The sequence below is a fragment of the Acanthaster planci genome, linkage group LG07 (genome assembly GCF_054643075.1).
Source record: "Acanthaster planci isolate LZ-2023a linkage group LG07, COTS_SCS, whole genome shotgun sequence".
Taxonomy (NCBI): Eukaryota; Metazoa; Echinodermata; class Asteroidea; order Valvatida; family Acanthasteridae; genus Acanthaster; species Acanthaster planci.
In genome coordinates this window covers 16222853-16236811 of record NC_141783.1, presented here as the reverse complement: position 1 = coordinate 16236811, position 13959 = coordinate 16222853, and the positions used below count along the sequence as shown (strand labels likewise).

The 13959-nt window shown below is 40.4% G+C and overlaps 1 protein-coding gene across 1 annotated transcript in view; it reads left to right on the top strand.

Annotated features, from left to right (window-relative positions):
- Positions 1–13959, top strand: part of LOC110980287 (serine/threonine-protein phosphatase PP1-beta-like) — a 32243-nt gene that overhangs the window by 11627 nt on the left and 6657 nt on the right. Inside the window, exons 3-7 of the mRNA XM_022236847.2 lie at positions 3985–4092; positions 8000–8088; positions 9905–10053; positions 10837–10950; positions 12915–13058. Coding sequence (XP_022092539.1) covers positions 3985–4092; positions 8000–8088; positions 9905–10053; positions 10837–10950; positions 12915–13058 — 604 coding nt within the window. The remainder of the gene's footprint in view (positions 1–3984; positions 4093–7999; positions 8089–9904; positions 10054–10836; positions 10951–12914; positions 13059–13959) is intronic.

The following is a 13959-nucleotide window of genomic DNA, read 5'->3' as shown; positions in this document are numbered from 1 at the left end:
GTGCTGAAACCTGGCATTTTGGCATTGGCAATTGGCATTTTGTACAGTTATTGCAAGAGCTACTTTGATGGCTTGAATATTATGCCACTGCAGTGCTTAAATGAGGACAGTAGTATTCTTTATATTGCCTGCCTGTGCCTAAACATGTTGATGATTCCCTGTTAAGGAAGAACTAATGAAACACATAGTTGTTAACCAGTAAATAGTTTGTAGCAGCACCTGAACTGTTTCATGGGCAAAGGGCTGTAAGATTTGCTTTGATATTTGACAAAGAAATTTAATGAAATGTGAAAAAAACAAGTGCTGAACAAATGGCACTCAATGTTCTTAGAGCAATACCTGGGAGAAAAACCGTCCAGACATTGAAGCATTCAATAAGATCATTCATGTAGTAATTAATGCATGAAAATGCATGATCGTATTAATTCTGCTTGGATGGAATCATCAGCCTGATGTAAAAAAAAATGGTTGTTGGCTCTATGGGTGATTTAAGAATAGAAGTGTGTGGCACTCACTGTTGCACTTATCCTCGATATTGTAGCCTGGGCAATATTTTTTCCCAGTCGAAGCCATCCAATGTTTGTCAGCAGAATAGTAAGTGATATAAAGGTCAGAACACAAATACAAGTCCCACAATCACTTCTAATTTATCGCATCAGGGCAATACACACATATGCCCAGGATTGGTATTGTTTTTATAAAGTAAACATATGTTCAGGTTAGGTGTCAGTTTGTACTCGGCATTGTATACCCAGTGGAGCTTCCATTCAGCTTTGAGATTTTAATTAAAATGCGTGCGTCACTAAGATGCTGAAAGCTTTGCTATGAACATGTGACTGCCTGAATGTGTGCTGAAGGCTTCACATGTTGAGTAGCTGACGATTTGTGTTTCCATATTGAACGAGCAAACGAACAAATATTTCCTTTTGTTTGTATAGTTTTTTTTTTTTCCGCACAGGCTTTTGCCGTATCGTTGGTGAAAGCTGTAACGTAAGCATGTTAACCACTTCATGCCGGGGCATTTTTCAATGTTGATGATGCTGGGCCGGCATGACTATCATTTTTTCCCTTTTTAAAATCCTTCAAAAATTCATCATTTCATATAACGGTCGTTTATAGCCGCACGAAGTAATCTTTAGGCACTACTCTAAGTTGACAGGTGACCTTCATTGATGCCTGAGTATTTCAGCCAGGCCTGCAGCTTTGTAAAAAGAGGCCAGATTGTGCAGTGTTATGTAACTTTCTTTTGTTCACAAACCTGGCTCAGTGCACTGCTGACCTCTTTTCAATAGGGGCCAGATTAGCGTGCAGTGGTGCTGTGTGGCTCATTGCTGCGGTGACAGAGCGCTTTTGTCCCCGGTGGTAATCCGCTCGCTCTCAGTGCCCAAAACCCTGGTATACGGTTTCAAAACAGGGCTGGATTATCACCACTTTTGAGAGTGGAAAATGTCGGTAATGCCCAGCAGCCTGGTCTTTTGTTCGGAGTACAGTCTTTTGTTACAGGGCCCTATTTCCTTTGTCCGAGTTCGGAGACCCCGGCCATGCATATAAACCATACGTCTCCGATTCCGGAGTCCCCGGCAGGAAGTGGTGAAGATAGTTGAATCTGAATTGCCAACTTTAGGCTGCGGCATTATTTTAATGTTGCCATTGATGCACAGCTGTGCTGGTCTTAAATAACTTCGACAGATTCTGCCATTTTCTTTTGTCTTGTAAGCAGACCTCCATCATATTGCCTATTCTTCATATCATGTGTGGCCAGACTTGGTAGAAATGTGTCAGGTGTACATGCATGTATACATATTCCCATCTGTCTCATAACTTAAAGATTTTTCTTCGGTATTTAGTACAAGTATTTATAACTGCACTACTTTGGCCATGTCTTAAGATCTGAGAGCTCTCTGGAATGTTCTATATTGGAGGGAAAAGCCAATGGTAGTCACTCCAGAGGCAGACAGAGATTATCATAGGTGGACAACAAGCAATGGACCGGCCTCACTGCTACAGCTGTTAGAGGCTTAACAGAAGATAGGTCAAAATGGAGGAAAGTAGTCGCCAAGGCTCTGGTAGAGTATGGTACATGATAATAAGGAGGATGTATTACTAGGTATTTTCATGTACAGGTAGTTTCATGCAATTTTTTAAGATAAACTTTGTAGATTCTTCTTTTGCTTTTGCACAGACAACCAGCTATATATTGCCAGCTGCTGATAGGCAAAAAACATAAGACCATGATGTAAAAAAGGTCTCTGTAAGTGTATAGACCTAATGGCCTAACATGAAAGCTTACAAGTGTACTTGTTGTAAACTACCATATACACGTATGGAGATGCAGAGCTAAACCCCAGCAAGTGGAGGACACTTACATTTGGGGATGAGCATGTGTTCTTCATTTGGTAGATGCTGTAGAAGCAAGCTTTCTACATGTATGCATTCTTTGAACATTGATCAAGCTCTTTGATTACAGGTACATGTTGACGAAGTAGTAAGCAAAGATCTTTGCCTTTGACATCATTTTGAAACTGTTATGAAGCTGTAAAACAATGTACTTAAAGGTTGACAAAATGCTGGTCAGTGATAGATGTACGGTGGGACACTGTTGCCAGGTCGTCTTTGGGACTTTACAAATTGCCTCTTACAGGTACATGTATATAACCAGGCACATGTACCTTGTATCCTCAGTAAGGGAAAACAAAGACTTGGGACCTACAGTAAAATTGTCCTTGCTATAAACTTGACATTGTATTAACAACATACTTTCCGGTATCGGTTTTGGCATGTTCAACATCTAGAGATGTGGTACACTGCGCATGTACATCTACATACATGTACATGTAAATACATGTACCTGTGCCAAGGGGGTGGCTGTATAAAGTGTTTTGCAAGTGGAAGATTCCAAGAATTGGATTCAGGACTAGTGGCGTTGATATGAAAAATATTTTAATAATTTCAGAGGTGCACTTACGGCGCATGTATTTGTTCTGTGGGACCTTTTCCATGCCCCCCCAAAATGCCATGCAAAAAGCAGGAAAGGTTAACATTTCCTTTCCTCTTGAGCCAGAGTTGATGAGTAACTTGCCATGTATCATTAGTATGTACCTTCTTTTGCGCAAGCCACAGATGCGTGCATTATGAATAGTTGATGGCCTTTAAGCTATGTATCTAGAATGTAAACATTTTGAGGGGCATCTACATACTTACATGTACAACACAAATTGAGAAAAAAATGAAATGTAAGTTAAGTCATCATGTGTTAAACACATTGAGAGGGGTTTTTCTTTTCTATGTAGTATCATACTGAAAGAGTTAAGCGGTCACTTTCATTTTACAAGGGTTTAAGTCAAATGACAGATGCTTTCGATGTTAAACATGATATTGACATGTAGTTGCTCAATCTCCATGCCCTTATTTGCAGGAACTCTTCCCCACAGTGCAACTAAATTTCACAAAAACCTTACATAAAATTGGAACTTTTGATAGTTGCAATTTTTCCTTTAGTGTTACCCATTGATATGTACTGGCTGAAATAAATGCTAAAAACTAGATGCATAGGTATACACATATTTATGTAACAACAAAATCGATAGCATTAACTCAAAATTCATAGATACGTACATGTATATCTTATTTCAATTTTTCATATTTACTGTATTTATAAAAGTCAAGAAAGGTTTTCCCATCACCCTTAGTGAAGAGTTTTTGTCTGTTAACATTTGTGCAGTTTGGCATTTGCTGTTATTTTTCAAACCTAATTGATAGCTCCTCCCTTCTTCCCAAAGCATCACTTGACTGTACAGTCACATCAACACAAACAGGTACTTGCTACGTGTAGAATATAGCTGCTCAAATTCACCCCAGGGTTATTAATCATAGCAATAAGGTCAGAAGGGAGTTCTGGTCTCCCCTCCCGCCCCCCACTGTCTTCTTTTTATTTTAATCGCCATAAATTCTCACAAGTGTTTTTTTTTTTCCTTTATCGTGTAGGGGCAAGCAGTCGCTGGAGACGATCTGTCTGATGTTAGCATACAAACTGAAGTATCCCAGCAACTTCTTCCTCCTACGAGGGAACCATGAATGTGCCAGCATAAACAGGTACATGTACATGTATGGGGGGAGGGGTTGGTTGGACAGGCCCGTTGGCTGGGGTTGCTAGGACGTCTGACGGTGCATTGTACATGTAGGTCGGGTGGGTGGGTGTGTGTGCTGCATTTGCAGTGATTGTTGGAGAACTTCACGGAGTGCCTGATGAGTATTGTCAAGTGTTGTATCGGAATTTGTTTTGGGAATTTAGGATTGCTTCTAGTGCAATGAATTTCTCGTGAAATTTTTACCATTTTACCGTACCTGGAGTAGGCACCGTTGATATTGTATCTTGGCTGATATCAATATATCGTTTTGTTTGTATCGTTATTATCGATATTTATTCATTTTAAACATTTTCATCTTAACTCATAGATCTCACGCCATCTACTGATAAGCGTGAGAGCAGTTTTGGACTCTATATCCTTTCTAGTCACAGCTACAAAAAGTAACTTAATTTTTTGCGCCAAAATGTCCCGGATAGTGAAACAGATGTCAACATTAGTGGTTCTGCCTTATTTTTTTAAAATTTTGTTCATGAAATATCTGAAATGTCCAACCAATCATTGTTATTTTGGATATTATCAGTGAATTATGTTTCTTTAGAGTGGCGCTGCATATTTATGATTATGCAAATAAGGGTGGAGTTTGCAGACCGATGTCGAAAGAAAATAACAACTGCAACCAGGCTTTGAATTGGAAAAAATATTCTACGTGCACCACGAGTGCATGCAATTGAAAAAGTTGACGTGCACTTCCGAAAAGTTAGATGCACCATAAGCTTATGTAAGAAAAAATAACTTCAGAGGAAAACGTAGTAACTGTGTGTTACCCTGCAAGTTTACCTCATTGCAAGCTGACTAGCTGTCAAAAACTCGACCATGTAAAACACACGATACAGTAAATGTAGAGTATACGGTACGTACTGTACATGCACATTTGACGATGCAACGGAATCATACGACATACACACATGCACTCTGTAGGGATTGGTGTCAATGCATCAATTGCTGTAACCCCCATGCTAGTCCTTCCTCAAGAGGTAAACTTGACTACATGCAAGTTAGCTGCATGTACGTGCACTGTGCCCAGTAATGCCAACGTTCTGTGCGGTTGTATTTAGGCTAGGCCCATGGTGACACAACAGAGTACAGAAGTGAATACATGTATGACACATGCACAGTTATGTGTGTAAAAGGTATTAGCGTGAGAACCAATGTAAGCCCTGGCTTATCGAAAATTACGGTAATGTGACGGTGCACTTTCATACTTTTAATAAAATTTGTTCCTGAGTAGGGATGTTTTTGGTTTAAATTTCAATAATGATCTTTTCAAAGTTTCGATATTTCTCGAAAATCTGATATTTTCGATATATCGATATCACCAAATAACTAACATTGGCAGTATTGATATCAAACCCATATCGATAATATCAATATATTGATATATCGATGGTGCTTAACCAAGAGATCATGTGATTGACTCTCGTGCATTCAGATGAATTTTGTTTTCATGCTAGTCTTTATTTAAATCATGTAGAGTACATGCACATCATTTAAAAATTACGCTGATGTGTGGTTTGTCAATTATGACTCTGGGAACTTCTTGTAATCTCAAAGATTCTACAATGAAGGAATATATTGATGCAAAAACTGTAATGGAAGGCGCTAATTGATTTACTCAGGGGCCTTTATGCATCAGCCTCAACGAATAGGGGGCAGAAAAGTTGCATAAAAATGTCATCAAGGAAAGAGTCATCCAGGTTGCAATTCAAGTACAGTTTAATAGCCGGAAGCCCATCATCTTATCCTAAACAGCCGTGGCCTCACTTCTCTCTCGCTGTTTAAATTTATGGTGGAGATGACGATGACGGACATGCACGCCTCCTCTTGTGACCTGGCAAGAGCAGAAGAAACAACTGCAATTTGGACATGCTTGGTTGCCTCCTCCCGGGCTTGCATGTTTACTCGCCCACTCGGCGGCCCATGCTTGAACCGACTTGGTAATCCGGCACCAAGTGACTAATCAGTCATCGCTGTGATGTGATCTCCGTCTGCCTAGAGAGTCTAATCAAACATCACTGCAGTGTCCTGACCCATCGGCCCAGTGAATTTTAGCTAAGGAGGAGATTTTTAAGGCATTTGACCTTTCAATATAGGTTTGACTTTAAACTATAGCCAGGAGCCCTTTTTTATGGAAAGCTTTATGAAAAATTTTCCATAGAAAAAAAAGTGGCTAAATTAAGATCTGCACGTACATGTACCGGTACATTGAGCTGTTTTGTCAAGACTATTGACTCTGTATAAGTAGGAGTAGTTAGGTAGCTGCATCTACATGTACATGTACATTCAAAGCCTTGGAGACAGGTTGTGTAGCTTGACAATTGATTGACCTTGGCATTAATTTTTTTCTGTTGCCATTGTCAGACTTTCTCAGCATGACTGTAACAGCATTCAGGTCAGATGGTCTGGCGGAATAAATTATGCCCATTTCAAGAACAAGCAGATATGAGCACATTTGGACCAGTCTTAGATTGCGTCAACTGATAGCCAAGTTAAACATACATGTAGCTCTTGTTTATGTACATGTACCTGTACATGCATAAACTGCATAGAAGAACTGTCTCCAGGCAAGACACCTCTGACTTACATGGAATCCCTCTTGTCCGTAGATTTCATGTATGGTATATGGACAGAACAATTTTGGGATGTGCGCTCAGGGAAGAATGGAGGCACATGTACATGTAAAACCCAAATCAAATGAAAAATGGCACATTTCTGGAACATTGTCATGTGAAAAATGTGTGCATTCTACCCACAATAAGAACTCAATATCAGTGTGATATTAATTATTTTAGACTCTTGTTTTAAGCAGATACATTTACATGCATTTTAAATTTTAACATTTAGACCGCAATGAGAAAAGATCTTTGCTCAGCACTGTTTTTGAAAATATTAAACTCGCTAATTAGGTACTGTGTGGTTAACAACACAGATATGTGCAATGAATGTGCATTGGTCATTGATAAGTGTGTAAATTGAACTTCTGAAATGTAATTAAGTGCTGAGGTGCCTCTGTTGCTTTAGACCTTGCTTCTGTTAGCATATAATTAACCACTTCGTGCCAGTGGCAGTTATCAATGTTGATGATGCTTGGATGGGATCTTTTTCACTTTTTTCTGTTTTCAAAATTCTTTAAAAATTCCTATCTTCATTTACTGGACACTTACACCCACAAGAAGGACTGTCAGGTTTCTACTCTAATCTGACAGACAACATCTATTGACTCTGGAGTATTTCAGCCAGGCCTGCTGCCTTGTAAAAAGAGCCCAGATTGTGCGGTGTTACATAATTTTCTTTTGTTCATGAGCCAGGCACAGTGTGCTGCTGACCTCTTTTCAATAGGGGCCAGATTAGCATGCAGTGGTACTGTGTGGCTCATTGCTGCGGTGGTAGAGTTCTTTTGTCCTCGGTGGTAATCCACTTGCGCTAAATCTCCCAATCCGTGGTATACAGTTCAAAACAAGGCTGGATTATCTCCACTATTGAGAGTGAAAAAATGTTGGTAATGACCAGCAGCCTGATCTTTTGTTATGAGTATGGTCCTTTGTTACAAGGCCCAGTTTTCTTTGTCCGATTGCGGAGACCCCGGCCATGCGTATAAAGAATATGTGTCCGATACCGGAAACCCCGAGGGCAAGGGGTTAAAACAGAAAGGCGCATGGCATGAATGAAAGGTGAAAAGTGCAACATGTGACATTTGTGTTCTGTTTAAATGTTTTTGAAGATAGTAGACAGTAAACGTTTAGTAGGTTTCTTTAATCATTCACAGAGAAAAAGGTTTATTTCCTTTGTATCACATGTAAGTTGGGCATCACTTCATTCTTTTTGGCCTGTTTTTGATGTGTTTTTAAATGCAGGATATATGGTTTCTATGACGAATGCAAACGCAGGTACAACATCAAGCTGTGGAAAACATTCACAGACTGCTTCAACTGTTTGCCAATTGGTAAGGTCAAGGATCACAGTCATGTAACCTTTGATTAACAGGACTACCTGTAAGTTTTTGGATGTTTATTTTAGGCCCTCATTATAAAGAAAGAGCTATAAACCACACTGCTCAAAACTCTAGAAGTAAAGATAAGTGCTGTCCCTGAAAGATGTGTGACTGTACAAAATATGGAACTGACAGAGAAGGCTTTATAGTAGACAAATTTGGAAGTCTTGTGCCATACCTATGGTCCAAGTTCCAACTTGTGAAATCATTCTTGAAGTGTGGAAAGCACGAAGTGAATGTCTTCTCTCTGGTTTGTAAAAGCTTTTGATGGGTTTCGCATCATCGCTGGGTGAGGATAATAGTTACCGGGACAAGGTTTGGCTTCTAATTGCCTGATCATTCCTTGGGAGTGTAAGGTCAATTTAGCGGGAGACCTTGCACCAGTCAGGGTAGCTAATCCAAAATAATAATCCTGGGTACTCAAATACTGACGGAAAGCAGGCCATGTCAGTATCACTGGGTTACACCTGACAGTATTGCACTTGCACTAATGGGAAATACATGTAGATCAAGCTGCTAATGCTATAACTTGTGACTTTCGTTGGCACTTGCATGATGATGCCTGTTGCTACTGTAATTCTTATGTGTACATGTACATAGCAACATGGAGCCATGAAAGCAGTAACACCTGGCGAAGTGTAATACCATATGTGGACTCTTGAAATGTAGCTTCATTGTCTGCACTGAACTTGTCGCTGTGCACATAATAATGAGAACCCCCAGGCACTTGAGTCAGGGAGTCGAGAAAGAATTTCTCAGAAATCCCAAATGCTGTAAGACTTGATGCATAAATCTGTATCCCATTTGAAATGTTAAAGTACATACAACCTTATGCACAAGTCACAGTTCATTAGCACTTGGTGCCCCCTGGAAAAATTTGTTCCTCCCCTGGGTATCTACCCCCCCCAGGAGATTTCACTCTAGCTGCCCCGTTTTGTCCACCAATTGCTTTGGAGCTGTTTGTCGAGCACTATTTTTGTATCCTTTTCTTCCTTTTTTTTTGTAGTTATGAGAGGCTATTGAACCTTGTGTAGGCTGTGTTAGATGATTTCAATGACGTACTGCTTACCTCCCCCCCCCAAGAAAATCAGCGCGTGGGGGCTGCAGTTGTTATGCCTTCACATCTTGTTAAGCCCCCTGGGGAAATTTAAAAAAGGAAAAGGTGAAGCATACGGTAAAACTGTGATGCTACCTTTTCTTTTTTTTCCGTTTTTGATCTTCTAAACCCCTTGAAGCAGAACTGTGATTGCTGTAATTACTGTTATGGCTAGGCATGAAAGTAAGCTTACAGTGAGCGTCCTCTGGCCTGATATTTGCCATGCATCTTAAAAGGATTAAAGAAAAAGAGGAGAAATAGCTCACTGGTCAGACATTTCAGCCTTCAGTAAATGACTCCAACTGAAGGTATTATCCATCTCTTTTTTTTGTACAGTCTGGCCGGGCTGTAATGCTGGTATGCCCTCGTGTTATGAAATATGAACTCTGTGTGAAAAACAACTATACCAGGGTCTATTTCTGTAGGGGTGGTCCCAAACTTGTGTGGTGCTTGACATACATTCCTAGGATGAAACAAATTGTAGCAGGATTTCCTTGTGATGTTTGTGGAAAGGAGAAGAAAATTTCACAGTGATATTTTAAAATGCACCCGTACTCTCCACTCTCCTTTTGTGGTCCAAAAAAATCTCTTCTGACACTCATCTGTCGTTTTCCTATTTCTTTGCAATAAAGATTGTAACTTGAATGGTCATGCTTGTCGGTGTTTTCACAGCGGCCTTAGTGGAAGGAACGATATTCTGTATGCATGGAGGGCTGTCTCCTGACTTGTCTACTGTGGACCAGCTGAGGCATATCAATCGACCCTTAGACATTCCTGACCATGGCCTTGTCTGTGATCTACTGTGGGCTGATCCAGATGATGTAAGTATAAGGATCATCTCCAGTCCCAGTGTTACTATTAATTCCACTTATGTCTTCTATCATAGCAGCCTTAACCCTAACTCCCTAGGTTGCATGCAAAATCATACTAAAATTGGAGGATTCAGGACTGTTAGGGTTAATCTCTAAAGTTTAGTGTAAATTGCTGAGAATCTTTTTGGATGTCAGATAGTTTGGGCCAGCTGCAAAAAGTGCTTAAAAAGGAATCAAATGATTTGATAGAATTCATAAATGACAAGGTTAAAATCTTCTGAAGGCTAGAGACAAAATGGAAACTGGGAAAAAAATTAGAGACAGTCACAACCCAAATTCTCTGTGTGCCCATAATTGGATTCTGTATATATCCATTGTCAAGTGAGCTTTGACTTCCAAAATACAAATGTATCTTTGATTTTAACACCATTGTCTATTCCCCAAACTTCTGTGATGATCTGCAATTGTACCATGGGATATGTGAATTTAAGAATCCATTGCCCGATGTGCTAGTTGTAGACTGGGAATTTTATATTCTTAATTTTTAACCAGAGTGTGTGAACCTATGGCTGAGGTATGGGTAGACGGTGGAGAGGGTTGCTTGTGTCCTTTGCATATGTGGCTTTCCTGTACATTTTACCCATAATCAAGAGCTCTAGAATTAAATGTGGCATTAATGTACCACAGTTGAAGTCGCCTTGTAACTTTCAAAAGAGCTTTCTGCCCTTCACTTGGCAGTCTTCTCAAAAACAAACAGATGAGAGTTGGAAGTCTTTCTTCTGATGTTTACAGGATATCACAGGCTGGGGGGAGAATGATCGTGGTGTGTCTTACACCTTTGGTGGCGACGTGGTACGACACTTCTTGAAGAGGAACGACCTCAGCCTTATAGTCAGGGCTCACCAGGTTAGAGTCCAAAATGATTGGACAAAAATATGGACATATTTGTTACAATAAGCCATTTGCGAGTAACCTTTGAACACCATCTCTGGAATGGACCGGTTCCTTTGTGCCCTTTTCATCCATTGAAAACAGTGTATTGATGCCAGGCGTCTGTTATGTAACTAAGCAAAAGCTTGCCCTGAATCACGAGGTATAACAACAGTGCCTTTAGTCTGGGGAATTTGAATCGTTATGTTTATGTGAAATAAGATAGCACGGTATACAGTCGACTCTCGTTATTACGAAATCTGCTATAACGAAATTCCGGTTATAACAAACACAAGTCTGTGGTCCCGGCAAAAACGTGCACATCTCTATTGGGAAAAAATCTGTTACAGCGAAATCACATTGTACGAAATTCCTAATACAACAAATGGTTTTCATGACTCCAATGCCTGAAAAACCATTGTTGATAACCCATTTATAACGAATGTTTGCAAATCGCGGTGGTGAAAACACGTGTGCAGTGCATCACACTGGTTCCGGCCAGGCCGAACCGTTGCCAAAGAAGGCATGACGGAAAGGCGGCAACCAGTCATTGTACAGCTCCTGCCAAAAAGGGGCGCGAACGTTCCACTACATGTGCAGTACACAAACGTTGTATACGAATGCAGCTCTACAGTTGCAAGTCGATAAAACATTGCAGTCACAAATTTTTCTGCAGGTTCATGCACAAAATGTGATCTCATGCCTATGTTTGTGTTTTCTGTGTTCATGTATTTCATTTGCTCGTACTCGAAACACGCGTCTTTCCACAAAATTTCCTCCATATGCGTCACACACGCTTACAGCGCGATACACAGACATCGTTTGCCAGTTTCCTGTAGTCATGACAAGCATAAAGCACAATTCAATAATCAGTGATTTTTTACATTGATTACACAAACATCATGACATCATGCCTCTTCAATGACTATCTCGCGCGCGGGAGGCCGCGCTGAAGTGGGCGAGTGAACACGGAGTATCGATCAATGGTGTCATGCAGCTTGTGTCCAAAATCAGATGACAGATGGAAATTAAATAAAAATGTCTCTCCATGACACAATTTGTGTTGGAAAGACTACGTACATGGATGGGCGCTTCAGTTGATGAGTCTTCACATTCTTGCAGGTACACACAGGCCTACATGTGCATGCCGTTTAGCTTCGTTGTCATCCATGGCGATGCCTGTATCGATGCTTTCACATGTACATGTATTTGCTTTTTTAAATCTCACATGCACATTAAACATGTTTTCGTATGACAGTGAATTTTATTATTCTAAACACGTCACAATATATTTAATTAGTTATAACCGAGAGATCTTTTTGATATAACATCAACCACGGGTTCATGTGTATGCACATACATGCATACACATGCATATGCATGTACATGGCATTGTACAACGATGCACCAAAGCCATCACTCTGCATTCCGCCTACGATGAATTTCGGATACAACGAACGTTTCTATGTGGTCCCGCGGATTTTGTAATAACGAGAGTCGACTGTACCAGATTTTGTTCAAAGGTTACTCACAAAGGACTTATTGAAACGACGTGATCTCTGAATGTGGTCTCCAAACCTAGCATTTCTGCATCAGAGCAATTTAAAAATGTAATCTTTTGCAGTTTGTTACCTTTTGACGTGGACCTGTTGAAACAAAGTGAAACGAGATCTATTTTATGGCAGTTATAGGTAGCAGCTCTGTCTGATTAAAGATGGGCACTGGTTTACTCTGCAGGTCTCTTTGCTGAACGTGATAGATGGGCACCTCCCACCCCCCCCATGAACACATCTTTCCATCATAAATAACAAGCTGCTTACCTGGGTAGAAATATTTTAGCAAGTTTTCAAGTTGTAGCAATGGAGGAGGCAGATGTATGTGTAGATATTTCCATGTTTCCACTTTTCTTGCCCGTGTCATCACTTCATTTTCCTTTTCAGGTCGTTGAAGACGGGTACCAGTTTTTCCAGAAGAGGAACTTGGTGACGCTGTTCAGTGCTCCCAACTACTGCGGCGAGTTTGACAACGCTGCCGGTGTGATGATTGTCACTGAGGACCTCACTTGCTCCTTCTCCATACTGCCGGTGAGTGCAAACATCTTGCAGTGTCTCAGTTCATATGAGTGTACCTCTGAATTTTTTGGTATGAAAGGCCTTCGAACAGTTTAAATTCAATGACTATCATTCTTTTGTACAGTTGTGCACAGACTTTGTCAGGCTTCATCTTGTGTATGGGAACTGTTGTTTCCCGAAATAGGATGTCAACTCCCAAATAATTTTTCAGCCTCTGTGGAAAGCGTATAAAGTGGATTGTTTACTATTTTTGAAGAAGCCCTTTCTGTGACTCATTTGGCATGAATGAGAGCCACTTTTAGTCAAGGACTTTAACCATAGTGGCAGTTGTGTAAAAATGGGGGGATGTGCCCCCAGCAGAAGGTTGTGCCCCCAAGTGCCCCCCTCCCTCCATTTTAAAGCCACCATTGATTTGCTTTCAGTTCCCCCGTGACAAAATGTTTGTATTCTGGTGTGCTTCCTCTGAAATTTCTCACGTTACATTGCTGCATAGCAGGTAAGCATGAATGGTCTTATCCAGGCAGTGTTTATGATGAGACCAGAACAGCAAGGTCGGTAATATGTCTCATTGCCTTAAATAAAAAATGGTTGAGGTTTAAGCTTAGGCTTATATGGGTGTTTGTAACACAGATGGTCCTCAAGAGGTATTAGAGGCAGACACAAATGAAAGAGATTTTGCATGGCGTCATTCCACCCAAAAATTTAAACAAAATGGCGTCCGAACTCCGTGATTTTTTTGCAGAAAATACCCATTTAGATTAATTGTACTGCCTCATGATGCCAAACATGTACGCCAGTTTCATGAATTTTATTGATGGTCAGCTATTTTATCATAAGGGTGTAATATTTAAGCATTAAGGAGAAAATGGGCAAAATTCGTGGAACTGAGTGAGGACATGGATTGCACAGTGGT